This window comes from Salvelinus alpinus, chromosome 20 (genome assembly GCF_045679555.1).
Source record: "Salvelinus alpinus chromosome 20, SLU_Salpinus.1, whole genome shotgun sequence".
In the NCBI taxonomy this organism is placed as follows: domain Eukaryota; kingdom Metazoa; phylum Chordata; class Actinopteri; order Salmoniformes; family Salmonidae; genus Salvelinus; species Salvelinus alpinus.
The window spans coordinates 33056697-33084470 of record NC_092105.1 but is presented as its reverse complement, the minus strand read 5'-3'; the positions used below and the strand labels follow the sequence as shown (position 1 = coordinate 33084470).

The 27774-nt window shown below is 42.1% G+C and overlaps 1 protein-coding gene across 18 annotated transcripts in view; it reads right to left on the bottom strand.

Moving 5' to 3' along the window:
• Positions 1-27774, bottom strand: part of neb (nebulin) — an 89969-nt gene that overhangs the window by 50589 nt on the left and 11606 nt on the right. For all 18 annotated transcript variants that reach the window (XM_071355343.1, XM_071355360.1, XM_071355344.1 and 15 more), the window contains 61 exons: positions 27505-27609; positions 27253-27351; positions 26542-26646; positions 26206-26313; positions 25959-26072; positions 25463-25660; positions 24977-25084; positions 24667-24765; positions 24292-24396; positions 23898-24005; positions 23467-23778; positions 22712-22918; positions 22417-22521; positions 21925-22032; positions 21493-21804; positions 20282-20488; positions 19970-20074; positions 19748-19855; positions 19317-19628; positions 19001-19207; positions 18779-18883; positions 18434-18541; positions 17979-18290; positions 17642-17848; positions 17416-17520; positions 17147-17254; positions 16626-16937; positions 16190-16396; positions 15974-16078; positions 15772-15879; positions 15376-15687; positions 15085-15288; positions 14783-14887; positions 14493-14600; positions 14049-14360; positions 13758-13961; positions 13455-13559; positions 10409-10516; positions 9965-10276; positions 9674-9877; positions 9371-9475; positions 9150-9257; positions 8720-9031; positions 8378-8581; positions 5739-5843; positions 5465-5572; positions 4819-5130; positions 4490-4693; positions 4189-4293; positions 3902-4009; positions 3333-3644; positions 2994-3197; positions 2735-2839; positions 2503-2610; positions 2100-2411; positions 1755-1958; positions 1453-1557; positions 1111-1218; positions 706-1017; positions 384-488; positions 92-190 (listed from right to left, as the gene is read on the bottom strand). In XM_071355343.1, coding sequence (XP_071211444.1) covers positions 92-190; positions 384-488; positions 706-1017; positions 1111-1218; positions 1453-1557; positions 1755-1958; positions 2100-2411; positions 2503-2610; positions 2735-2839; positions 2994-3197; positions 3333-3644; positions 3902-4009; positions 4189-4293; positions 4490-4693; positions 4819-5130; positions 5465-5572; positions 5739-5843; positions 8378-8581; positions 8720-9031; positions 9150-9257; positions 9371-9475; positions 9674-9877; positions 9965-10276; positions 10409-10516; positions 13455-13559; positions 13758-13961; positions 14049-14360; positions 14493-14600; positions 14783-14887; positions 15085-15288; positions 15376-15687; positions 15772-15879; positions 15974-16078; positions 16190-16396; positions 16626-16937; positions 17147-17254; positions 17416-17520; positions 17642-17848; positions 17979-18290; positions 18434-18541; positions 18779-18883; positions 19001-19207; positions 19317-19628; positions 19748-19855; positions 19970-20074; positions 20282-20488; positions 21493-21804; positions 21925-22032; positions 22417-22521; positions 22712-22918; positions 23467-23778; positions 23898-24005; positions 24292-24396; positions 24667-24765; positions 24977-25084; positions 25463-25660; positions 25959-26072; positions 26206-26313; positions 26542-26646; positions 27253-27351; positions 27505-27609 — 10428 coding nt within the window. The remainder of the gene's footprint in view (positions 1-91; positions 191-383; positions 489-705; positions 1018-1110; positions 1219-1452; positions 1558-1754; positions 1959-2099; positions 2412-2502; positions 2611-2734; positions 2840-2993; positions 3198-3332; positions 3645-3901; positions 4010-4188; positions 4294-4489; positions 4694-4818; positions 5131-5464; positions 5573-5738; positions 5844-8377; positions 8582-8719; positions 9032-9149; positions 9258-9370; positions 9476-9673; positions 9878-9964; positions 10277-10408; positions 10517-13454; positions 13560-13757; positions 13962-14048; positions 14361-14492; positions 14601-14782; positions 14888-15084; positions 15289-15375; positions 15688-15771; positions 15880-15973; positions 16079-16189; positions 16397-16625; positions 16938-17146; positions 17255-17415; positions 17521-17641; positions 17849-17978; positions 18291-18433; positions 18542-18778; positions 18884-19000; positions 19208-19316; positions 19629-19747; positions 19856-19969; positions 20075-20281; positions 20489-21492; positions 21805-21924; positions 22033-22416; positions 22522-22711; positions 22919-23466; positions 23779-23897; positions 24006-24291; positions 24397-24666; positions 24766-24976; positions 25085-25462; positions 25661-25958; positions 26073-26205; positions 26314-26541; positions 26647-27252; positions 27352-27504; positions 27610-27774) is intronic.

Below are 27774 nucleotides of genomic sequence, written 5' to 3'. Positions count from 1 at the left end.
ATCATTTTGATAGCCATTCCCAACAGAAAAAAAACATTGTGATTCTTTCATGTGTTGTAACATGTAAGATTTGGCCCATGTCCCCACCCACCTCATTGAGGATATCTGCAGCGTTCTTAGCGCAAACCAGGTCCATTCGGTCCACAGGAGCCGTGAACGTCTGCTGATCCAACTTGACGCGGTAACCTCTCTGCAAGACAACATCGGCAACAACAGTCAAACCAACATCAAGCGTCAATCAATTTCATTGCATATGAACCTTTTTCTGTCCACAATTAAAATTATCAGGTAGATGACAGACGCTTGGTGGCATATATTACTATATTATATTATTTTCAAGTTCATATATGTAATTATTACATGACATATATTGTATTACTTACTTCAGCCAGGACCGCTTGGGCGTGTTTCACTTTCAAGACCTCCACAGACTCATGGGGGTTCCAACCACATCCCCTCAGCCACTCCAGATCAGACTTGTACACAGCCTGGGAAAAGACAACAGGGTGTTTGTATTGGCATAGGGGTCAACGTGCCACTAAATACTGATTGCCTTTCCCAGATACGACTGAACAGAGGGTTAAAATCAACAAAGATGTATGAGATAAGGATGTCTCTGAAATACTCTCAGGCGAATATAGCACATAAAACATTATCATGACCATATAATTACAGTATGATAGAGGGATAAAAAGAGGAACTCACATCGCTCTGCAGATCATAGGTTTTCCTGGCCTGGACGACATCAGTGGAGTCTGGCAGACAGGTCCAGTTGTGCAGGCGAGTTCTGTAGTTGAAGTCGTTGACCTGGACCTGGCATTTCTTGGCCAGTTCAATGGTCAGCATGTCGACTGGGAGGTGGAACTTGGTCTTGGACATGTTGAAGTCCTTCTTGTACAGGGCATCACTGGCAATTTTGGCTGAGTTCAGAGCCAACATGATCAGAGGGTCATCATTGACGCTGAGGGCTCCAATGTGGTGGCCAACCTGCTTGCGGTAGCCCTCGTGGTATTTGTACTGAGTGAAAAAAGGGGGGATCAGGGAGTTAATTCCACTGACTCCATTGAATCAAGTGACCTAAATGAAATGGACGCAGTTATTTTCTCTTACGTCGCTGATGATGTCTCTAGATTTTCTGGCCTTCAGCACAGCGATGGCATCCTCCTTGATGTGGTATCCCTTAGCCTTGTCAGCATCCCAATCCTTAGTGTACAGTTTCTGTGAAATGGAAAGAACATTGAGTCAGTGAGTCAAATAATAATATCTGGGCATACTGTTATATGCATATGAACCAAAAATCGCTACAGGTTTCTTTATATGTGTATCTGAATCAATGTCTTTATATTATTGCTGACTGAATATGTTCATTGCACTCTGAAAATAGATTAAATTAAACAAAAGACACAGTATGTGCTTTGGCAGTGTGCAAAGTGTTCAGTGAACCAGACGTACGTTGCTGATGGCGATAGCATTAGCCTTGGACAGCACAATAGAAGGTAGGTCATTGTTCAGGTGGATATTGGTCTTCTCAGTATCCCAAACCTCTCTATATTTCCTCTGTGAAAAGCAACAAACACACACAATCAAAGAGTTAATGATAAATCCAACCATTGTTATCGCAGACTAGCTCTATATTTCACAAAATCTCGATCTCTGCTGTTACTAGAAATGCATTTTTACAAAGAGACCAAGATAACAGGTTAGGTTTGGCTACTCAAGAAGGACACTTCAATAGGAAAAAACAAAGTACTCACACCACTGAGGGTCTCAGCATTCTGCTTCGACAGGACAATCTCTGGAGAGTCAATGACACTGGTGAACTTGATAGAGCTGGGGGGCTGGCGGTACAGCCTTTCGTTGAGGATGGTTTGGGCATTTTTTGCCTTAATGACATCCACAGAACCCTGGGGCAACCAGCCGCACCCTCTGAGCCACTCCAGATCAGCCCTGTACACAGCCTGGAAGAAAGGAACCATGGTTCAGGTAATCATTACTCCTGATGGGATAGTAGTGTAATAGTTGGTTGAACTTCAATGGTCAATAGGTTAGGATCCAGCAATAGACAATACGGATTGGACTATAATTCTCTGTGTACTTACGTCACTATGCAGATCGTAGACCTTCCTGGCTTGGACAACATCAGTGTTGTCTGGCATACAGGTCCAGTTGTGCAGTTTAGTTCTGTAGGAGAATTCTTGGATTTGGGACTGGCCTTTCTTGGCCAAGTCGAAGGACATCATGTCAAGTGGGAGATGGAACTTGGTCTTGGTGAGGTGGAAGTCCTTTTTGTAGAGAATATCACTGGAAATCCTGGCGGCATTGGCAGCCATCACAAGCAGAGGGTCATCCTCAATGCATAGGGCTCCAACATGGTGGCCACACTGATTGCGGAAGCCGGCCTTGTACTTGTACTGAAAAAAGAGAGGACTAGCTAAGTATCGAGTTGTTTTTTTAATGATTGCTGCCTATGCTCATTCAGAGGAGATGGATATACAAACTTACATCACTGATGATCTCTCTGCCCTTCTTGGCATGTTGGACAGCAATGGCATCCTTATCCAGGTGATAGCCCTGTCCGATCATCTCGTCAAATCCTTCACGGTAGAGTTTCTGAAATAACACCAAAAATCGAAAACATTGAAGAGGTTGCGAGACCTATAGCTCATATAGATAGATAAAACTAGATCAACTTGAGTGAACGAAAACAGCTTGAGGCAAAGTAAGGAGGACCTACGTTGCTCAGGATGATCGCGTTGGCCTTGGCCAGCACAAGCTCTGGCAGCTCATTGCCGACGTGGATGTTGACCTTATCAGCCTCCCACTGTTCAACATACTGGCGCTGAAATATGAGAAAAGGATGGAAATGTTATAAGAAAATAATGTGTTTCACTATTCCTCTGTTTTCAATATTAGTCTCTCCATCCTGTGAATCTGAATGTATGTATACCTGAGTTCAATCTCCCTCCACACTAGAAAAAAATAAGTAATTTTACCTTGTCCATTATCTGGGCATTGGCCGCAGCCAAGGCATAAGGCATGCCGTCGGTTTTGGCGGTAAACTTGAAGTTGCTTGGGTGCTGGCGATATTTCCTCTCGCTCAGGATTTCGCTGGCCTTCTTGGCTTTCTCAACGTCGATCGAGCCAATAGGGACCCAGCCAGTGCCTCTGAGCCACTCCAAATCAGCCCTGTACACAGCCTGTTTTATATGAGAGCAACAGAGAGAGAACAATTGGTCAGGAAGTAAACGTCAGCGGTATAATATTTGTCTGAAATGATAGGTGTAGCCCATACGACACCTCATAATCTTAATGAGTGATCATAATCTACTTACGTCACTATGCAGAGCATAGACCTTCCTGGCCTGGACGACATCACTAGAGTCTGGCAGACAGGTCCAGTTGTGCAGGCGAGTTCTGTAGTTGAAGTCGTTGACCTGAATCTGGCATTTCTTGGCCAGTTCAATGGTCAGCATGTCCACTGGCAGGTGGAATTTGGTCTTGGATTTGTTGAAGTCCTTCTTGTACAGGGCATCACTGGCAATTCTGGCTGAGTTAAGAGCCAGCACGAGCAGAGGGTCATCCTCGACGCAGCGGGCTCCAATGTGATGGCCAACCTGCTTGCGGTAGCCTGCCTTGTACTTGTACTATACCGAACCAAAAAGGTAGAAAGTATGTAATGGGGATTTCAGTAAATTAAAAGTGTACACAGTATTGATATAGTCAGTTCCTTTGTGATAATGTGAATACAAAATAAGTACTGACATCTTGTACTGTATAAAGGCAAAATAGTATATACTTGTACTTTAAGTCAACATCACATAAATTATGATAATCTGTTTGCATCAACTGCTTGACATTTTTCAAATAATATGAAAAAAGGAGGAACATATCCTGTACTCACATCACTGATGATTTCTCTACTATGCTTGGCAGCTTTGATGGCGATACAATCGTTTTTCAGGTCATAGCCCTTCTTGTACATCTCCTCCAGTTCGGATTTGTATGTTTTCTGAAAAAGTATATAGAGACACAGCTTAGAAACAAAGCCAACACATTACTAATAATTACTAGAACAGTACTAGAGATATTATTAATTACTAGAGCTTCAGATAAAGTCTTTGGCCACACATCAGCTATTGAAAGTGTAATATAGTAATGTATGTAGCAAAGGAAGCAAAGAGGACCTACGTTGCTTATGTTGATCGCGTTGGCCTTGGCCAGCACAAGTTCTGGAAGCTCATTGCCGACGTGAATTTTGATCTTATCAGCATCCCATTGTGCAACATAGTTGCCCTGAAAAACAAGAGAAAACATTATTATGTTATAAGAAAAGAATAAGGTAATATTACATGCCATTTTAATAGCGCAATTGTCAGACCCAAAGACTCTTGGAACAAGCAACCAGAAATGCAAGATTGACCATCCAAACCACTGATCTGAGTGAGAGACATAGTTCAAAAAGCATTTATGTATTGAACATTTCACCAACCTTGTTCATGATCTCAGCATTAGCCTTGGCCAGCACCATAGGCATGGAGTGCATGTCGGTGGTATATTTAAGAGTATCTGGTTTCTGCTTGTAGAGGCGGTCGCTCAGGATCTCTGCAGCTTTCTTGGCTTTCAACACGTCCAGAGAGCCAATGGGGACCCAGCCAGTACCTCGAATGAACTCCATGTCGGCATGGTAGACAGCCTGAAGGGTGGAAAGCATCAGTCAATCAAAAACACAATCACACTTACTGTAGACATACAAACAATTGTAAGTGGTTAATGGAAAAGAAACAAGAATTTGATCCAGTATATGGAGAAGAAGCTTACGTCACTATGCAGATCGTAGACCCTCCTGGCATGGACGACATCACTGGAGTCTGGCAAACAGGTCCAGTTGTGCAGTTTGGTTCTGTAGTTGAAGTCATTGACCTGGATCTGGTTCTTCTTGCACAACTCAAAGGCCATCATGTCCAATGGGAGGTGGAACTTGGTTTTGGACTGGTGGAAGTCCTTCTTGTACAGGGCATCACTGGCAATCTTAGCTGAGTTAATAGCCAGCATGAGCAGAGGATCATCCTCAACGCAGCGTGCTCCAATGTGGTGGCCAACCTGCTTGCTGTATCCAGCCTTGTACTTGTACTGAAAGAGATCAGAATATCATTTTTTGAGTTTGTGTACCAACTTCAGTCAGACAAGGGTGCACTTATTGAACGTCCTTTCCTTATAAATGTATCAGTGTTTCAGAAGACATTCCAAGTGTATTTATGCCTGAGTAATTCACTTTCATTAATTGATTCAGGAATTCAATTCAGAAATGGTTATTAGTATAACGCTTCCTTAGCACTTTAATAATTAGGAAAATGTCTTAAAAGGTTTGCTTACATCAATGATAATGTAGCTTAAGGCTTTGGAAACGGTCAAATTATGAACAAAAATTCATGTGAAAAAAGAGGGACAAAAATACAGTACTCACATCGCTGATAATCTCTCTACCGTGCTTGGCAGCCTTGACGGAGATTGCATCGACAGGAAGGTAATAGCCCTTCTTGATGGTATCATCAAATCCTTGTCTGTACAGTTTCTATAAAAAGGAGAAAGAACAAGCGTTTAAAAAACGAGTCACAAAACATTGAAGAGGTTGAGAGATACATAGATTAGACAGATATACAGTACATATATAGATATAGCTAAAACTAGATCAATTTGAGTGAACGAAAACAGATTGAGGTAAAGTAAGGAGGACCTACGTTGCTCAGGGTGATCGCGTTGGCCTTGGCCAGCACAAGCTCTGGAAGCTCATTGCCGACATGGATTTTGATCTTATCAGCATCCCATTGTTCAACATACTGGCGCTGAAATACGAGATAAAAATTGCTGTTATGAAAAATAATAATAACAATAATATTTGTTTTGCACTCCCCCCCCCTAAAAAATAATATATATGTATATATATTTTTAAGCAACTCAGTCTGGCTTTAAAATTACTCTTGAAAGTTGTAATAGTAGAATGCACAAGGTGTAATTTCTAAATTGGGTAGTGCATCATCAGTTCCTCTTGTCATGTCAGTCATTGCATACCTTAGAGAGCTATTTATAACTTGTCAGAAATGTCCAGATCAACTAGCCCATTTTTTATTTAGGTTTTTAAGCCCATATATTTTGTTGTAATTTTTTGGTCACACAAATATCACATGAATGCACATTAGACATGGGCTTTAAAACTGCTTAATGTTCTTTGCACCCCAAATGTAATGACAAAATGTGTAGAATTGCAGGAAATAAGCTTTAAACCTGCAAAGTTCTCTCGAACAACAAGAATGGTGTGAACAATTTATGTCATGAACAGTGCTTGTGCCCAAAGAAATAGACGTCGTGCGTGCGCGCACGCTCAGGGAGGAAGCGGGACACACTCAAACCGGTGCGCCTGGCACCTACTACCATACCCCATTCAAAGGCACTTTCATCTTTTGTCTTGTCATTTCACATTCTGAATGGCACAAATACACAATCCTTGTCTCAATTGTCTCGAAGATTAAAAATCCTTCTTCAACCTGTCTACTCCCCTTCATCTACACTGATTGAAGTGGATTTAACAAGTGGCATCAATCAGGGTTCATAGCTTTCACTTGGATTCACCTGGTCAGTCTATGTTATGAAAGAGCTGAACACTCCGTGTATGTATTAGATACTGCATCTACAGTTGAAGTCGGAAGTTTACATACACCTTAGCCAAATACATTTAAACTCAGTTTTTCACAACTCCTGACATTTACTCCTGGTAAAAATTCCCTGTCTTAGGATCACCACTTTTTTTGAAGAATGTGAAATGTCAGAATAATAGTTGAGAGAATGATTTATTTCAGCTTTTATTTCTTTCATCACATTCCCAGTGGGTCAGAAGTTTACATAAACTCAATTAGTATTTGGTAGCATTGCCTTTAAATTGTTTAACTTGGGTCAAACGTTTTGGGTAGCCTTCCACAAGCTTCCCACAATAAGTTTGGTGAATTTTGTCCCATTCCTCCTGACAGAGCTGGTGTAACTGAGTCAGGTTTGTAGGCCTCCTTGCTCACAAACACTTTTTCAGTTCTACCCACACATTTTCTATAGGATTGAGGTCAGGGCTTTGTGATGGCCACTCCAATAGCTTGACTTTGTTGTCCTTAAGCCATTTTTCCACAACTTTGGAAGTATGCTTGGGGTCATTGTCGATTTGGAAGACCCATTTGCGACTGATGTCTTGAGATGTTGCTACAATATATCCACATAATGTTCCTCCCCCATGATGCCATCTATTTTGTGAAGTGCACCAGTCCCTTGTGCAGCAAAGCACCCCCATAACATGATGTTGCCACCCCCGTGCTTCACGGTTGGGAGGGTGTTCTTCGGCTTGCAATCCTCCTCCTTTTTCCTCCAAACATAACGACGCGTATGGCCAAAGAGTTCTATTTTTGTTTCATCAGACCAGAGGACATTTCTCCAAAAAGTACGACATTTCTCCAAAAAGAACACCCTCCCAACCGTGAAGCACGGGGGTGGCAACATCATGTTGTGGGGGTGCTTTGCTGCACAAGGGACTGGTGCACTTCACAAAATAGATGGCATCATGGGGCAGGAACATTATGTGGATATATTGTAGCAACATCTCAAGACATCAGTCGCAAATGGGTCTTCCAAATCGACAATGACCCCAAGCATACTTCCAAAGTTGTGGAAAAATGGCTTAAGGACAACAAAGTCAAGCTATTGGAGTGGCCATCACAAAGCCCTGACCTCAATCCTATAGAAAATGTGTGGGTAGAACTGAAAAAGTGTTTGTGAGCAAGGAGGCCTACAAACCTGACTCAGTTACACCAGCTCTGTCAGGAGGAATGGGACAAAATTCACCAAACTTATTGTGGGAAGCTTGTGGAAGGCTACCCAAAACGTTTGACCCAAGTTAAACAATTTAAAGGCAATGCTACCAAATACTAATTGAGTTTATGTAAACTTCTGACCCACTGGGAATGTGATGAAAGAAATAAAAGTTGAAATAAATCATTCTCTCAACTATTATTCTGACATTTCACATTCTTCAAATAAAGTGGTGATCCTAACTGACCTAAGACAGGGAATTTTTACTAGGATGAAATGTCAGGAATTGTGAAAAACTGAGTTTAAATGTATTTTGCTAAGGTGTATGTAAACTTCTGACTTCAACTGTATTAGATAGGGTCTTGGACTTGGTGTTGGGGTGGACCTTGTCCTCCCATGCCTTAGTGTAGAAATGCTGCAAGATATCATATGAGAATGGCAGCTCCATAAAACCTCAAATTGAATGCTGGTGTTGAATATTGATGTAACAGGAAACTGTGTAGTTCGCTGGAAGAAGTTAGTTGAAGTTTACCTTGTTCATGATCTGGGCATTACTTTTGGCCAGAACGATATCCATGCTGTCGAGGGGGCTTTTGAACGCCAGAGTGCTGGGGTGCTGGCGGTATTTCCTCTCACTCAAGATCTCGGCGGCCTTCTTGGCTTTTTCCACATCAAGTGAGCCAATGGGGACCCATCCCATTCCCCTGAGCCACTTCATGTCAGCCCTGTACACCGCCTAACAGGGATATCATACTCCCATTACATGTTGCCATCTCAAACATTTTATTACTGGGTTTGACCAGTCCTGGGTGCTTCATTAACAATGTGAGTAAACATTTTACAGGAAATAGCGGAATTCACTTTTTAAACTTACCTCACTATTAATGTCATAGACATGTCTGGCCTGGACGACATCACTGGAGTCTGGCAGACAGGTCCAGTTGTGCAGGCGAGTTCTGTAGTTGAAGTCATTGACCTGGATCTGGTTCTTCTTGCACAACTCAAAGGCCATCATGTCCAATGGGAGGTGGAACTTGGTCTTGGACTGGTGGAAGTCCTTCTTGTACAGAGCATCACTGGCAATCTTGGCTGAGTTAAGAGCCAGCACGAGCAGAGGGTCATCCTCAACGCAGCGCGCTCCAATGTGGTGGCCAACCTGCTTGCGGTAGCCTGCCTTGTACTTGTACTATACCGAACCAAAAAGGTAGAAAGTATGTAATGGGGATTTCAGTAAATTAAAAGTGTACACAGTATTGATATAGTCAGTTCCTTTGTGATAATGTGATAACAAAATAAGTACATACATCACTGATAATTTCCCTGCCGTGCTTGGCTGCGATGATAGCAATGGCATCATTGCGCAAATCATAGCCCTTCTTCTTATCTTCTTCCATTGCTTTTCTGTATTGGTTCTGTATAAAGAAGAAAATAAAACGTCCATATATATGGATATCTCCACAATAAATATTATTTTGGAACATATACATTCATCAGCAGGGTTACCTTTGTGCCATCATTTACTTACCCAACTGTAGTTGGACTTGTTTGCATTGGCCAAAACCACTTCCATCGCATCTGGCATAATGTGGTTCTTGGTCTTGTCCTTCTCCCAGGCCTCAGTGTACGCTTGCTGCAATAACGAGTTTCAAGTTCAAACTAACAACATTAAGTGCCTCTTCATATCATTGGCTCAAATATAATGCAAAGTAGGGGAGATCAGATTACATTAAAGCAGGTTTAAATGATGGAATCATTATTTGAATATAATCTACCAGGGGAAACATACGAAGGCAAAGGATTAGTAAAGATATACCAGTTAGTCAAATACCTTGTTGGCATTATCATTATTTTGTTTAGCCAAAACCATTCCCATGTCTTGAACTGAGACGGTGAACTTGAAGTTGCTCGGGTGCTGACGATACAGCTTCTCACTCAGGACCTCTGTGGCTTTCTTTGCCTTCTCAACATCAAGTGAGCCGATGGGAACCCATCCGATACCTTGCAGGCTCTTGAGATCAGCTTTGTACACAGCCTAGACACAACAATACCATAAAGGTCAAAATGGCCAGAATAAAAACAATTACACTGGAAAAACATGATCTAGTTAATTCATACTTACATCACTCGCTATGTCATAGACATGTCTGGCATGGACGACATCACTGGAGTCTGGCAGACAGGTCCAGTTGTGCAGGCGAGTTACATATTTGGCATGGTTGACCTGAATCTGGTTCTTTTTGGCCAACTCAAAGGCCATCATGTCCAATGGGAGGTGGAACTTGGTTTTGGACTGGTGGAAGTCCTTCTTGTACAGGGCATCACTGGCAATCTTGGCTGAGTTAATAGCCAGCATGAGCAGAGGGTCATCCTCAACGCAGCGCGCTCCAATGTGGTGGCCAACCTGCTTACGGTAGCCAGTCTTGTACTTGTGCTACAGAAAGCAAATATGAAATGGCAGTGTTGAGGATTCTCTTAATTTTCCAGAAGTACATTTTATATATTGTGTCATGAAATAGTTAAGAAATATAATCGGTTACGAGAGCTAGATGTTCAATGGACTTACATCACTGATAATTTCCCTGCCGTGCTTGGCTGCGATGATAGCAATGGCATCATTGCGCAAATCATAGCCCTTCTTCTTATCTTCTTCCATTGCTTTTCTGTATTGGTTCTGTATGAAGAAGAAAATAAAACATCCATAGATATGGGTATTTCACATTTTTATTTAATTTCATCTTTATTTAGCCAGGTAGGCAAGTTGAGAACAAGTTCTCATTTACAACTGCGACCTGGCCAAGAATAAAGCAAAGCAGTTCGACACATACAACAACACAGAGTTACACATGGAATAAACAAAACATACAGTCAGTAATACAGTTGAAGAAAATCTTTATACAGTGTGTGCAAATGAGGTAAGAAAAGGGAGGTAAGGCAATAAATAGGCCATGGTGGCAAAGTAATTACAATATACCAATTAGACACTAGAGTGATTGATGTGCAGAAGATGAATGTGCAAGTAGAGATACAGGGGTGCAAAGGAGCAAGATAAATAAATAAATACAGTATGGGGATGAGGTAGTTGGATGGGATATTTACAGTTGGGCTATGTACAGGTGCAGTGATATGTGACCTGCTCAGACAGCTGGTGCTTAAAGCTAGTGAGGGAGGTAAGAGTCTCCAGCTTCAGTGATTTTTGCAATTCATTCCAGTCATTGGCAGCAGAGAACTGGAAGGAAAGGCGGCCATAGAAGGAATTGGCTTTGGGGGTGACTAGAGAGATATACCTGCTGGAGCGTGTGCTATGGGTGGGTGCTGCTATGGTGACCGGTGAGCTGAGATAAGGCGGGGCCTTACCTATCAGAGACTTGTAGATGACCTGAAGCCAGTGGGTTTGGCGACGAGTATGAAGCGAGGGCCAGCCAACGAGAGCGTACAGGTCGCAGTGGTGGGTAGTATATGGGGCTTTGGTGACAAAACGGATGGCACCGTGATAGACTGCATCCAATTTGTTGAGTAGAGTGTTGGGGGCTATTTTGTAAATGACATCGCCGAAGTCGAGGATCGGTAGGATGGTCAGTTTTACGATGGTATGTTTGGCAGCATGAGTGAAGGATGCTCTGTTGCGAAATAGGAAGCCGATTCTAGATTTAATTTTGGATTGGAGATGCCTAATGTGAGTCTGGAAGGAGAGTTTACAGTCTAACCAGACACCTTGGTATTTGTAGTTGTCCACATATTCTAAGTCAGAACCGTCCAGAGTAGTGATGCTGGGCGGGCGGGCGGGTGTGGGCAGCGAACGGTTGAAGAGCATGCATTTAGTTTTACTTGCATTTAAGAGCAGTTGGAGGCCACGGAAGGAGAGTTGTATGGCATTGAAGCTCGTCCGGAGGTTAGTTAACACAGTGTTCAAAGAAGGGCCAGAAGTATACAGAATGGTGTCGTCTGCATAGAGGTGGATCAGAGAATCACCAGCAGCAAGAGCGACATCATTGATGTATACAGAGAAGAGAGTCGGCACGGGAATTGAACCCTGTGGCACCCCAATAGAGACTGCCAGTGGTCCGGACAACAGGCCCTCAGATTTGACACACTGAACTCTGTCAGAGAAGTAGTTGGTGAACCAGGTGAGGCAGTCATTTGAGAAACCAAGGCTGTTGAGTCTGCCGATAAGAATGTGGTGATTGACAGAGTCGAAAGACTTGGCCAGGTCGATGAATACGGCTGAACAGTAATGTCTCTTATCAATGGCAGTTATGATATCGTTTAGGACCTTGAGCGTGGCTGAGGTGCACCCATGACCAGCTCTGAAACCAGATTGCATAGCAGAGAAGGTACGGTGGGATTCGAAATGGTGGGTAATCTGTTTGTTAACTTGGCTTTCGAAGACCTAAGGCAGGCAGGGTAGGATAGATATAGGTCTGTAGCAGTTTGGGTCTAGAGTGTCTCCCCCTTTGAAGACAGCTTTCCAATCTTTGGGAATCTCAGACGATACGAAAGAGAGGTTGAACAGGCTAGTAATAGGGGTTGCAACAATTTCGGCAGATCATTTTAGAAAGCGCGGGTCCAGATTGTCTAGCCCGGCTGATTTTTAGGGGTCCAGATTTTGCAGCTCTTTCAGAACATCAGCTATCTGGATTTGGGTGAAGGAGAAATGGTGGGGGCTTTGGCGGGTTTCTGTGGAGGGTGCCGGGCAGTTGACCGGGGTAGGGGTAGCCAGGTGGAAAGCATGGCCAGCCGTAGAGAAATGCTTATTGAAATTCTCAATTATAGTGGATTTATCGGTGGTGACAGTGTTTCCTAGCCTCAGTGCAGTGGGCAGCTGGGAGGAGGTGCTCTTATTCTCCATGGACTTTACAGTGTCCCAGAACTTTTTAGAGTTTGTACTACAGGATGCAAATTTCTGTTTGAAAAAGCTAGCCTTAGCTTTCCTAACTGCCTTTGTATATTGGTTCCTAACTTCCCTGAAAAGTTGCATATCACGGGGGCTATTCGATGCTAATGCAGAACACCACAGGATGTTTTTGTGCTGGTCAAGGGCAGTCAGGTCTGAAGAGAACCAAGGGCTATATCTGTTCCTTGTTCTACGTTTTTTTAAAGGGGCATGCTTATTTAAGATGGTGAGGAAGGCACTATTAAAGAATGACCAGGCATCCTCTACTGACGGGATGAGGTCAATGTCATTCCAGGATACCCCGGCCAGGTCGATTAGAAAGGCCTGTTCGCTGAAGTGTTTTAGGGAGTGTTTGACAGTGATGAGGGGTGGTCGTTTGACCGCAGACCCATTACGGATGCAGGCAATGAGGCAGTGATCGCTGAGATCTTGGTTGAAAACAGCAGAGGTGTATTTGGAGGGCAAGTTAGTTAGGATGATATCTATGAGGGTGCCCGTGTTTACGGAATTGGGGTTGTACCTAATAGATTCATTGATAATTTGTGTGAGATTGAGGGCATCAAGCAATGGCAATCAAATCACAATTTATTTTAAATGCATTTAACAAAGTTACAACATACTTTACCGAAAAAAACCAAGAAAAAAACAAAACAATAAGTATTATTTTTGAACGTATACATTCATCAGCAGGGTTACCTTTGTGCCATCATTTACTTACCCAACTGTAGTTGGACTTATTTGCATTGGCCAAAACCACTTCCATCGCATCTGGCATAATGTGGTTCTTGGTCTTGTCCTTCTCCCAGGCCTCAGTGTACGCTTGCTGCAATAACGAGTTTCAAGTTCAAACTAACAACATTAAGTGCCTCTTCATATCATTGGCTCAAATATAATGCAAAGTAGGGGAGATCAGATTACATTAAAGCAGGTTTAAATGATGGAATCATTATTTGAATATAATCTACCAGGGGAAACATACGAAGGCAAAGGATTAGTAAAGATATACCAGTTAGTCAAATACCTTGTTGGCATTATCATTATTTTGTTTAGCCAAAACCATTCCCATGTCTTGAACTGAGACGGTGAACTTGAAGTTGCTCGGGTGCTGACGATACAGCTTCTCACTCAGGACCTCAGCGGCTTTCTTTGCCTTCTCAACATCAAGTGAGCCGATGGGAACCCATCCGATACCTTGCAGGCTCTTGAGATCAGCTTTGTACACAGCCTAGACACAACAATACCATAAAGGTCAAAATGGCCAGAATAAAAACAATCACACTGGAAAAACATGATCTAGTTAATTCATACTTACATCACTCGCTATGTCATAGACATGTCTGGCATGGACGACATCACTGGAGTCTGGCAGACAGGTCCAGTTGTGCAGGCGAGTTACATATTTGGCATGGTTGACCTGAATCTGGTTCTTTTTGGCCAACTCAAAGGCCATCATGTCCAATGGGAGGTGGAACTTGGTTTTGGACTGGTGGAAGTCCTTCTTGTACAGGGCATCACTGGCAATCTTGGCTGAGTTAATAGCCAGCATGAGCAGAGGGTCATCCTCAACGCAGCGCGCTCCAATGTGGTGGCCAACCTGCTTACGGTAGCCAGTCTTGTACTTGTGCTACAGAAAGCAAATATGAAATGGCAGTGTTGAGGATTCTCCTAATTTTCCAGAAGTACATTTTATATATTGTGTCATGATATAGTTAAGAAATATAATCGATTACGATGGATAGATGTTCAATGGACTTACATCACTGATAATTTCCCTGCCGTGCTTGGCTGCGATGATAGCAATGGCATCATTGCGCAAATCATAGCCCTTCTTCTTATCTTCTTCCATTGCTTTTCTGTATTGGTTCTGTATGAAGAAGAAAATAAAACATCCATATATATGGGTATTTCAAATCAAATCACAATTTATTTAAAATGCATTTAACAAAGTTATAACACACTTTACTGAAGAAAAAAACAAACAATAAGTATTATTTTTGAACATATACATTCATCAGGAGGGTTACCTTTGTGCCATCATTTACTTACCCAACTGTAGTTGGACTTATTTGCATTGGCCAAAACCACTTCCATCGCATCTGGCATAATGTGGTTCTTGGTCTTGTCCTTCTCCCAGGCCTCAGTGTACGCTTGCTGCAATAACGAGTTTCAAGTTCAAACTAACAACATTAAGTGCCTCTTCATATCATTGGCTCAAATATAATGCAAGTAGGGGAGATCAGATTACATTAAAGCAGGTTTAAATGATGGAATCATTATTTGAATATAATCTACCAGGGGAAACATACGAAGGCAAAGGATTAGTAAAGATATACCAGTTAGTCAAATACCTTGTTGGCATTATCATTATTTTGTTTAGCCAAAACCATTCCCATGTCTTGAACTGAGCTGGTGAACTTGAAGTTGCTCGGGTGCTGACGATACAGCTTCTCACTCAGGACCTCTGTGGCTTTCTTTGCCTTCTCAACATCAAGTGAGCCGATGGGAACCCATCCGATACCTTGCAGGCTCTTGAGATCAGCTTTGTACACAGCCTAGACACAACAATACCACAAAGGTCAAAATGGCCAGAATAAAAACAATTACACTGGAAAAACATGATCTAGTTAATTCATACTTACATCACTCGCTATGTCATAGACATGTCTGGCATGGACGACATCACTGGAGTCTGGCAGACAGGTCCAGTTGTGCAGGCGAGTTACATATTTGGCATGGTTGACCTGAATCTGGTTCTTTTTGGCCAACTCAAAGGCCATCATGTCCAATGGGAGATGGAACCTTGTCTTGGACTTGTGGAAGTCTTTCTTGTACAGGGCATCACTGGCAATCTTGGCTGAGTTCAGAGCCAGCATGAGCAGAGGGTCATCCTCGATGCAGCGGGCTCCAATGTGGTGGCCAATCTGTTTACGGTAGCCAGCCCTGTATTTGAACTTAATAAATGATAATGAGATAGTTAGGTTTCATTCAAAAGCTGGTTCACACACCATTTATTCAATAAACAGTGTTTAACTCACATCGCTAGCAATGGATGTGCCCTGTTTGGCTGCCTGGATTGCAATAGCATCGTTGCGCAGGTCATAACCCTTCTTCTTGTCCTGTTCATTGGCAAGCTTATACAGTGTCTGTACAGGAGAAGAAAAACATGTTTTGAATGACTGAATTATGACAATGCAGCCTAAATGAACAATACGATGAGGTGTGGAAGGAATAACCTACATTACTGCAGTTGATCTTGTTGGCTCTGGCCAAAACCACCTCCATTGAGTCTGGCATCATGTGGACAGCGGTCTTATCCTTATTCCAGGTATCAATGTACGTTTGCTATAAAACAGATATATTTGTTAGTGTTTTGATGTATCGCCATGTATATGTGTTGTGTATAATATACTGTATACATATACAGTGTGCATAGATATAGATCCAAAGAATGACCTTGTTCATGATCGCATTGTTAGCACTGGCAAGGACGAGGTCCATGGAGTGCATGTCTTTGGTAAACTTGAAGCCGCTGGGGTGTTGGCGGTAAAGTTTCTCACTGCCAATCATGCCAGCTGTTTTGGCTTTCTCTACATCCAGAGAACCAATGGGAATCCATCCTGTGCCTTTGATGCAAGTCTCATAGTCACTTTTGTACAAATTCTGCAGAAATAAGTAAATACTGTCAGGTTCTAAATAACAGAGTAAAAAAATGACGGACAACATAAAACATTCTCACAGATTTGGATGTGGTTTAACAGCTCAGAATAGGGGAATGGATAAATTATTGATAAATTATTATTATTATTGACTAAAATACATTGTATACAAAAACATGTTGTTCTTGTTTTTTTGTTTGTTGTTATGCATTTATGAATAGAATAATACTCACATCACTGGCAATCGTCTGCATCTGCTTAGCCAACTCCACGTTCATGGCATCGGCAAGCACAGTATAATGGTGCTGGATCTTCCTGTAGCCAGCATACGTCTGCACTGTGGAGGCGTGTTTGGCATGCGCAACACTCATCATGTCTACTGGGGAGTGGTACTTCAGCTTGGACTTGTGGTAGTCCTTCTTGTAGTTCTTGTCACTCTGCAACCTGGCCACCTCCATGTAGTGCACCAGCAAGGGGTCATCTTGAAGATTACGGCAGCCCACTTGTTTTCCCCTATTCTTCTGGTGATTCAGCTTGTACTTGTACTGTGTAAATAAACAATGTATTATTCCCAGAACGAAAGTTAATATTTAGAAGAAGAAGAATTTATTGGACACAAGGTCCAATGGAAATTCTACTTCTGCTTTATCCAAACCGATCTGATAGACTCACATACTCATACAGAGGTTGGAGAGGTTGGAGCACATTGTAAAATGGTTTTAAAGGCTTTTAATTGTTGGTCTGAGTCACTCACGTCGCTGGCGATTTTGGTGCCCTGCTTGGCAGCCTGGATGGTGATGGCATCAACCTTCAGGTCGTAACCCTTATTATACATTGCCTCCAGACCTGCTTTGTAGGTTTTCTGGAATGGAGGAGAAACTATTTATAAAAATATTACCAAAATAACATTTGTTAAATACTTCCAAGACATATTTGAAGTTATATTGCAAAAGCATGATGGATACAAAGAGGAATATTTTGATGATAGATAGTAACACACAAGTGTGAAAAAGGTAGCCTTACCTGACTCATGTTGATAGCATTAGCCTTGGCCAGGACAATCTCAGGGGCATCTGACATCACATGGACTGTGAGCTTGTCCTTCTGCCATTGTTTGGTGTATTCTTGCTGCAATCAAAATGATTCACCAATCAATTAACCTAGACTATCATTATAAGACACAACATTAGAAACAAACTGTGGTAACAGCTTTATTTTTCACAAACCTACACGTCCGGTCTGAGCATACCTTGTTCATGATCTTGTTGTTGTCAGTGGCCAGGACCATGTCCATGGAGTCCATCAGCTTCTTGAACTGGAATTTGGAAGGGTGTGTACGGTACTTATGTTCACTCTGGATGTCCGCGCCAACCTTTGCAAGCTCCACCGGCAGTGAGCCAATAGGAATCCATCCCGTTCCTTTCACATAGTTGTTCCAGTCAGACTTGTACTCGTACTACAGAAAGACAGAGTTGAGAAACGGGTGATTAGCAAAACAATAATATGAGTGGCAAGAATGTATAATTGATCACCAATTTTTACTATGTTTAGTTGGCGCTATGTTACTATGTAACTGCTAAACTCACATCACTGCAACTGGCATTCATGGTGCGAGCCAACGCAAGGTTCATGGAGTCAGGGAGAAGAGTGTAGTGGTGTTGGACTTTCCTGTAGCCAGCATAGGTTTGCACTGCAGAGGCTTGCTTAGCATGTGCAACACTCATCATGTCAACTGGGGAGCAGTACTTCAGCTTGGATTTGTGGTAGTCCTTCTTGTAGTTCCTCTCACTCTGCATCTTGGCCACCTGCATGTAGTGCACCAGCAAGGGATCATCCTGAAGATTACGGCAGCCCACTTGTTTGCCTCTTCCCTTCTCGTACGCCAGCTTGTACTTGTACTGTAAAAATATACAGGTGTTTAGTCAATTACAGAAGCAGCATCTGATCACATTAATTCTCTACACAGTTGATAGCTGATTAAAGTGACAGAAAACAGGATCTATGCAGCAAGCAAACAGAAATGAAATTATTTTACACTTACGTCACTGGCAATGGTAGTGCCTTTCTTGGCAGCCAGAACGGCAATGGCATCAGGTTTGAGATCGTAGCCCTTTTTATACATGTCCTCCAGACCGGATTTGTAGAGTTTCTGAAGAGGTATATGGACACAGCTTAGAAACAGAGCCTAAAAAGGACTATTAAATGCATGGTTCTTACTTTTAAATTACAGTTTGAATGTCTGTGACTTTCAGACTTTTGAAAGTAGTTTTGATTCTATAGATTATCATTAAAATTACAGTAACTAGTTAGAAAGGTGCAACGAGTATGCCGTCGTATACAGTATTAGTTAGTAGTGACATTGGAAGATGTGACGTGATGATCATACCTGACTCATGTTGATAGCATTAGCCTTGGCCAGGACAATCTCAGGGGCATCTGGCATCACATGGACTGTGAGCTTGTCCTTGTGCCATTGTTTGGTGTATTCTTGCTGCAATGTAATTGACACAAACACAGATAAATAATAACATTAGGACAAACGAGAAAACATCACATTTTAAACAATCTGTTTTTAATTTCCAATATGGTGTTACAGTTTATAGTTCACCTTGTTCATGATCTTGTTGTTGTCAGTGGCCAGGACCATGTCCATGGAGTCCATCAGCTTCTTGAACTGGAATTTGGAAGGGTGTGTACGGTACTTATGTTCACTCTGGATGTCCGCGCCAACCTTTGCAAGCTCCACCGGCAGTGAGCCAACAGGAATCCATCCCGTTCCTCTCACATAGTTGTTCCAGTCAGACTTGTACTCGTACTGGAGAATGAAACAAAGGCAAATAAATTAAGTATTTGATACCCGAAAGCTTTTTAACAGAAAACGTACACCCCTAGTACTAGGCTGAAGTCGCATAAACAGTACTCACATCACTGCAACTGGCATTCACGGTGCGAGCCAACGCAAGGTTCAGGGAGTCAGGGAGAAGAGTGTAGTGGTGTTGGACTTTCCTGTAGCCAATATAGGTTTGTGCTAAGGAGGCTTGCTTAGCATGTGCAACACTCATCATGTCAACTGGGGAGCAGTACTTCAGCTTGGATTTGTGGTAGTCCTTCTTGTAGTTCCTCTCACTCTGCATCTTGGCCACCTGCATGTAGTGCACCAGCAAGGGATCATCCTGAAGATTACGGCAGCCCACTTGTTTGCCTCTTCCCTTCACATGGTCTTTCTTGTACTGGATCTGAAAGGAACAAGTAAAAAATGATCAGATAATCTGACACTATTCAACGTAGGAACATTGTTGTTGACTACATCCTGTACAGCTTTTTATGTTGTCCTGGTGATTTATTGCATACTTACATCACTGGCAATATGTCTGCCATGCTTAGCATGGATGACAGAGATAGCATCTGGCCTCATGTCGTAGCCTTTGGCGATATCTTCCACCCACTTGTGCTTGTAGTGAGACTAGGAGAAATCAAAGAAACCACAGTCAAACATCGCTTATCTATAGGCATTACTTGCACATCTTTAAAATGTCAGAGAAATTTAGTCTATGTGTGTTTGTGGGTGTGTACTGACCTCGCTCAGGGTCTGGGCGTTGTATTTGGCCTGGAGGAACTGAGGGCTGTCTGCAGGCAGGTTGTACGTGTGCTTGAACTTCTCGCCAGATGCTCTGTATGAAGCCTGCACAGAGAGAAAGAACAAGGTAATCACATTCAACATCCATAGTAGGGAATAGAATACATGGAATAAATACATGAAAACCATTAATTTCCTCATATCTTGTATGTTAACTCAATAAATGTATGACTTCTGAAAGACTAGCCTTGGTGAGCTAAAATAGATCCTAAAAAACAATAAACGATAATCAAAGTTAGTTTAAGTTCTTACGTCATCAAGTAACTTGGTGTTGGTCATGGCAAGGGCCATGTTCATCTGGTCAGTCAGACTGGTGAACTTCAGGGTGCTGGGGTGCACACGGTAGCCGTGCTCATCTAGGGCTGCCTTGGCTGTCTTAGCCAACTCCACCTCCATAGAGCCAATAGGAATCCAGCCAGAACCCCTGTACACGTTGTTGTAGTCAGACTTATAGGTGTTCTGTAGAGACACACAGCAAAACAGGAAAGGTATCACATCAGGTATTAGGACAGGTATAAGGAAAGGTATAAGGACAGGTATAAGGACAGGTATCAGTACAGGACAGCTATCAGGACAGCTATCAAGATAGGTATCAGGACAGGTATCAGTAATGGTATTAAAACAGGTTTTAGAACAGGTATCAGGACAGGTACCAAGACAGGTATCAGGACATGTATGAAGACAGGTATCAGGACAGGTATAAGGACAGGTATCAGGGCAGGTATCAGGACAGGTATCAAGACAGGTATCAGGGCAGGTATCAGGGCAGGTATCAGGGCAGGTATCAAGACAGGTATCAGGGCAGGTATCAAGACAGGTATCAGGGCAGGTACAGGACAGGTGTCAGGACAGGTATCAGAACATGACAGGTATCAGGACCTATATCAGTACAGGACAGGTATCAGGGCAGGTATCTGGGCAGGTATCGGAACAGGACAGAACAGAACAGGTATCAGGACAGGACAGGTATCGGGGAACGTATCAGGACAGTTATCAGGGCAGGTATCTGGACAGGTATCAGGACAGGTATCAGGACAGGTATCAGGACAGATATCAGGACTGTTATCAGGGCAGGTATCAGGACAGGTATCAGGACAGGTCAGGTATCAGGACAGGTCAGGTATCAGTACAGGTCAGGTATCAGGACAGGTCAGGTTTCAGGACAGGACAGGTATCAGGACAGGTATCAGAACAGGTCAGGTTTCAGGACAGGACAGGTATCAGAACAGGTCAGGTTTCAGGACAGGACAGGTATCAGACAGGTACCTCTCACTCAAAATACACTATTGCTCACAAAAATCATTACTACTATTGTCAGCAATGGATGTGGTTAGTGCTGATGCCCAACGGATCGATAGTAGTTACTGCTTATGCACACAGGTCGATAGTACACTTACACAGCCAAGCCTGGTTTCGTACCATCATTATGGTATTGAATGGCAAGGATATTGAAATGAACTCACGTTGCTCTGGATCTCCATCATGGTGCGAGCCAGCTGAACAGGCATAGCCTCAGGGAGAAGAGTGTAGTTGTGGAGGCTCTTCCTGTAGCCAGCATAGGTTTGTGCTGCAGAGGCTTGCTTAGCATGTGCAACACTCATCATGTCAACTGGGGAGCAGTACTTCAGCTTGGACTTGTGGTAGTCCTTCTTGTAGTTCCTCTCACTCTGCATCTTGGCCACCTGCATGTAGTGCACCAGCAAGGGGTCATCCTGAAGATTACGGCAGCCCACTTGTTTGCCTCTTCCCTTCTCGTACGCCAGCTTGTACTTGTACTGTAAAGGAAATACAATGATGAATGTAAATACCATGATTAGCATGTCATGATTATGGTCAACTATGGTTAATCAATAAACCAAAATACAGATTTTGAATTTCTTCCAATTCATACGTACATTGCTGGCAATATTAGTGCAGGCCCTGGCAGCCATGATGGGGATGGCATCTGCCTTCATCTGGTGTCCTTTGAGAATGTCTTGACGGTGAGCGTATGTGTAATAGTTCTGTGATGAGGAGAACGAGAAATAAACACATTACTTACAGACACATTTCAATGAATGCATCATGGTCAATGAATATGTGTATATTAACTGTGTTTAAAAGCATTCAATTAATATATATATATACAGTATATATATATATATGTGTGTGTGTGTGTGTGTGTGTGTGTGTGTGTGTGTGTGTGTGTGTGTGTGTGTGTGTGTGTGTGTGTGTGTGTGTGTGTGTGTGTGTGTATATAAAATAGGACTGTAATCAGTCAACATATAACCAACTATACAGTATAAATAAAGGCACATTTCAATTAATGCATGGATGTATATGTGTATTGATTGTGTATGATAGCAAAGGTATATAATAGTATGGACTGTGATCAACATGTAACCAACCTTGCTGATGTTGACAGCGTTGTATTTGGCTTGCATGAACTCTGGTGCATCTGCAGGGAGATTGTAGGTGTGCAGGAACTTCTCTCCACTGGCTTTATAGTCATGCTGCAAAAAAACACATCATAACAACAATAGATTTAAATCAACACTTCTGTTCAGTTTAATTAAATTCCATCCAACAAAATGTATTTAATACAAAGTGTATTTCAACCAAATGTATTCAATAGAAAAATTCAATTCAATGGACAACCATGGATTAGATTTTTGGCCTTCCTAGTAAGTAAATACTACTCACAACATTCATAATCTTTTGGTTCTGCTTGCACAGCTCCATATTCATGCCGTCCATCTTGCTGGTGAATTTAAAGTTTTCAGGGTGCTGCCTGTACTTGTGCTCGTCCAGAGCGGCGCCGGCCTGCTTGGCTAGCTCCACTGGAATGGATCCGATAGGGATCCAGCCAGTTCCCTTCACATAGTTCTCCCAATCCGCTTTGTAGTTCACCTGCATCCGGCAAGGAGAGGAGACAATGTGAGAAATGCTGCAAAAAGCCACTACAATAAAAATCGAAGATGCAGCATTACAACTTACAAGTTAAAGCTAGAGTTTCTAAAGGCCGGAGGCTAGTACTTTTCCAACCAGGCTAGTAGAAAATGTGCCAAACTAGCCCACCAGGCCAGTGAAACGTTTTTTTATTTTTTATTTAACTAGGCAAGTCAGTTAAGAACAAATTCGTATTTACAATGACGACCTACCCCGGCCAAACCCTAACCTGGACGAAGCTGGGCCAATTGTGCGCCGCCCTATGGGACTCCCAATCACGGCCGGTTGTGATACAGCCTGGAATCGAACCAGTGATGCCTCTAGCACTGAGATGCAGTGCCTTAGACCACTGCACCACTCGGGAGCCCTTAAAACGTTATCTTTTCAAATACCGCTTGGCACAGATTTTGGACCCTTCACTAGTAGAATGTCACCTGGGTAGAAATTGCCCTTCTGGCCAGTCAGAAAATAATTTAGTTCTATCCCTGGGTAGGAGTCAGAGTACTCACATCACTGGCATTGGTGTTCATGTTGCGAGCCAGCTCAAGGTTCATGGAGTCAGGGAGAAGACTGTAATGGTGTTGGACTTTCCTGTAGCCAGTATAGGTTTGCACTGCAGAGGCTTGCTTAGCATGTGCAACACTCATCATGTCAACTGGGGAGCAGTACTTCAGCTTGGATTTGTGGTAGTCCTTCTTGTAGTTCCTCTCACTCTGCATCTTGGCCACCTGCATGTAGTGCACCAGCAAGGGATCATCCTGAAGATTACGGCAGCCCACTTGTTTGCCTCTTCCCTTCACATGGTCTTTCTTGTACTGGATCTGAAAGGAACAAGTAAAAAATGATCAGATAATCTGACACTATTCAACGTAGGAACATTGTTGTTGACTACATCCTGTACAGCTTTTTATGTTGTCCTGGTGATTTATTGCATACTTACATCACTGGCAATATGTCTGCCATGCTTAGCATGGATGACAGAGATAGCATCTGGCCTCATGTCGTAGCCTTTCGCAATGGTTTCCTCCCAGCTTTGCTTGTAGTAGTTCTGAAATAAAGCAATACGGTAAATAAATACACTATTTCCATGAGACACTAATACAACACAGTATAGGCATGCAGTGCACACCCAAGAAGGCACAGTTGTATTTGGAGGAAAGATGTCTACACAGTGCAGAGAAGTGTGCTCTTTATATTTACATTTACATTTACATTTAAGTCATTTAGCAGACGCTCTTATCCAGGCAGGCAGTGATAATCTGATAAAACATTTGATAATTCATTAAATGAAATATGAATATGAGGCGTAACTTATTAGTGTTGGTCAACAGTACCTTGCTGATGTTGTAGGCGTTGCATTTGGCCTGAAGGAACTGGGGGTCATTATGGGGCAGAGAGTACTTCTGGTGGATCTCCTCAAGACCCTTCTTGTAGTGAAGCTGCAGGGGAAGAAGAATACAAATTGTATTGAGTGCACAAACACATATTTATAGATATAAAATAGGTGTTCCATCCAAATAAATGAATTACTGATTGTTTCATCTTTATTTATATATTTTTAAAAAATCATATTTGTACTAAGTTGAATATGTAACCGCTATGAAGTAAACAGTTTGCTCGGCACAGGGAAACCGCCCCATGATGTCTAAATGATCTGAATTACACGATTCTATCATCCAATAATGTTAATACTGTATAATAACACTCACATCACTCCTCATTAGCTGGTTGACCTGGGCCTGCATCATGACTGGATGGTCAGCGATGGAAGTGAACGGGACGGTGTCTGGGTGCTGACGGTACTTTCTCTGAAGTGTAGGAAAAAAGGGGACAAATAGGTCAAAGCAGATGAAACCAATCTTGTTGTGTTTTTATATTGTCAAGGCAAGAAAAGACCATACATAACAAAACATATCAAAACATTTTTATTGTGAGAGTTATGGTATGGTTTCCTGATTAATGTACCACATTATGGCAAATAAACTTAAACCTTGAACTAGATCATGTTGTAGTAGCTACCTCATTGAGGATCTCTCCGGCTTTCTTGGCCTTCTCCACTTCCATGGAGCCGAAGGTGACCCAACCAGATCCCTTGGTGAAGTTGTTGTAGTCTGAATGGTATTCATTCTGTAGTGAGGGAAAATAACCAAGTGGGAGTAATACTTTCATTATACTTCTACCGTTTTTTAAATACTCCAATATTATAAAAACTTTTTCCCCAGACCTTTAATAGGATGAAAGCAAACGAAATCAATCGATCATTCAATTCGATCAATCAGCCAGATTAATTAATCAATCAATCAATCAATCAATCAATCAATCTATCTATCTATCTATCTATCTATCTATCTATCTATCTATCTATCTATCTATCTATCTATCTATCTATCTATCAATCTATCTATCTATCTATCTATCTATCTATCTATCTATCTATCTATCTATCTATCTATCTATCAATCAATCAATCAATCTATCTATCAATCTGGGTGATGGTGTTCTTACGTCACTCTGGATGATGTTGGCATTCTTGGCCAGGTCCAGGGACATGGCGTCGTAGGGCAGGAAGTAGCGGTTGTGGATGGTTCTGTAGCCGGCCATGCTGGCGATACCCTGGGACTTCTTGGCCAGGGTGTTAGACATCATGTCCAGCGTGGTGATGTACTTGGTCTTTGTCTTCTCGTAGTCCTTCTTGTACTCACGCTGTGGAGAGAGTTTGAGAGAATTAGAAGGTGAGGCACCACATACTCTCTATGATAAAAAAGTGTTTATTTAATATAAAGTTGAGAAGAGTCACAGTAAGCCCTTATACCCCTGTCACACTGACAGCCACTATCCTCATATTTCTGTTTCATACCAAAACTAAGTGGAATTTACTTTACTTTATTAGATTTATTTGTCAAAGACATTGCACATCAACCAACATTTCAAATGTGCCCGATTAAGCTAGCCGGCAAATTTTTTGTCTAATCTTTATTGCCTGGGCAGGAAAATGACTTACATCACTCTGTATTTTGGCCACGTGCATGGAGTGTAGCATCTTGGGGTCGTCGCGGATGCTGAGGGCTCCCACCATCTTTCCCTTGTTCTTCTCAAAATCCTTCTTGTATTTGACCTGAGGGCAAAGAGCAAAAGTAAGGTCAAGGCCTATACTACAAAGTACACCAAAGGAAACTGTCAGCATTATCAATATGAATACTAATATTACATGTATGTGTAGATGTTTATTTCAGTGCATGCATACTCACGTCACTGGCTATATTTGTGTGGGCACGGGCTGCAAGGATCGAGATAGCATCACCCTTAAACTCAAACTGCTTGGCTTTTGCTTTCTCCCAATCATACTTGTAACAATTCTGCACAGAGTTACAAATACATTGAAGATATCAGTATCATGCAAGTAAAAATCAGGAGGGTTTATCCAATGAGGTCAACAATAACCAACTACAATGATTGTGAAATGATGTCAATACAAGCATATTATTTTCAAATCATATTATAACAAATGAAATTATAACTGGATTCGAATTACAACTGGATTTTTAAAACATTATCTACAGTATCATCAACAGAATTTGGCTTACATCACTAAGGTTAAATGCATTAACTTTGGACTGGATGAAGAACGGGTAGTCTGGGGGCAGGGCACACTTAAACTTATCCAACTCATACGCTGCGTGGTAGTTGAGCTGGAAAAGACAGGAAGAACCTCATGAAAATACAGTACAGTCAGGTACAGGAAAATGTACGGTTGGCACTATGTAGAACAGAGAGCTATATTGTGGAGAAGATGAGTACTACATGGGTCATTCCACACCACTAGAGAGCAGTGTTGCCTTTCTCAAAGGAGTGAGAGGCCTCTCCTTTTCAGAGTAGTCTCTCATAACTGTCAGCCCCCCTCCTCATTTGAGACTAGGGTTATTTTCAGCAGACTGAATGCATGTTGCTATTAATACTACAGAGAGAGAGAGATAACTCTCTCTGGTTTCCATGGCGTCCGCAGGAAGACAGCTGAGCTATGTGCTAAGTGGATGAATGAGCACATTTTCAGGCAACAACCTTCAGGAACCTTTAGTGTCATGGCAACGGCTCGACCTTGAAGTCTCTTTTCTGGTATTTGTTCCAAAATTCGAACAAAATTCTAAAACATGTACTTTTTAACAGGTTGTTCCATTGAGGTCAAAATACCTATTTTTTAAGGGAGACAGATATACGTAATTGTAATTTCATACTGAAGCTATTTAAAATGGAACTTAACACTCATATAAGGTCTGTCGTAAAAGTTGAATACATACATCACTCAGCTGTTTGGCGTTGATGGCAGATTGCACTTGAACAGGCGAGTCTGTCACTTGCGTAAATTTCACTGTGTCCGGATGTTGCCGGTAAACTTTCTGCAAAAAAAAGTAAATTATACATATCAATATCAAGAATAAAAAAGAAAGAATTATGTCAATCTAATGTTCAATGGAAAGGCTTTATCCATGCTAATCATAGTGCAACTGACTGGTTATAATTTGTACCATTTCCTCAAGAGGCATACTTACATCTTTACACTGTGCAACTTTCTTATAAGCCTCATATTCTGGCGTCATGGTTTGAGGATAGAAACATCTTGTCTTGATGTCCTCATAATCTGCTTTGTAATTTTGCTGAAAAGACAGAAGGACAGATGATTACTTTCTAATCACTGAGAGTGAACTTGCCTGTCGTACACTGGGCCCTGGATCAAACTAGTGCACTATATAAGGAGTAAGGAGCCATTTGAGAGACAACCAATGTGTTACTCTTAACAAAGCATCAGAGAAGAGAACAAA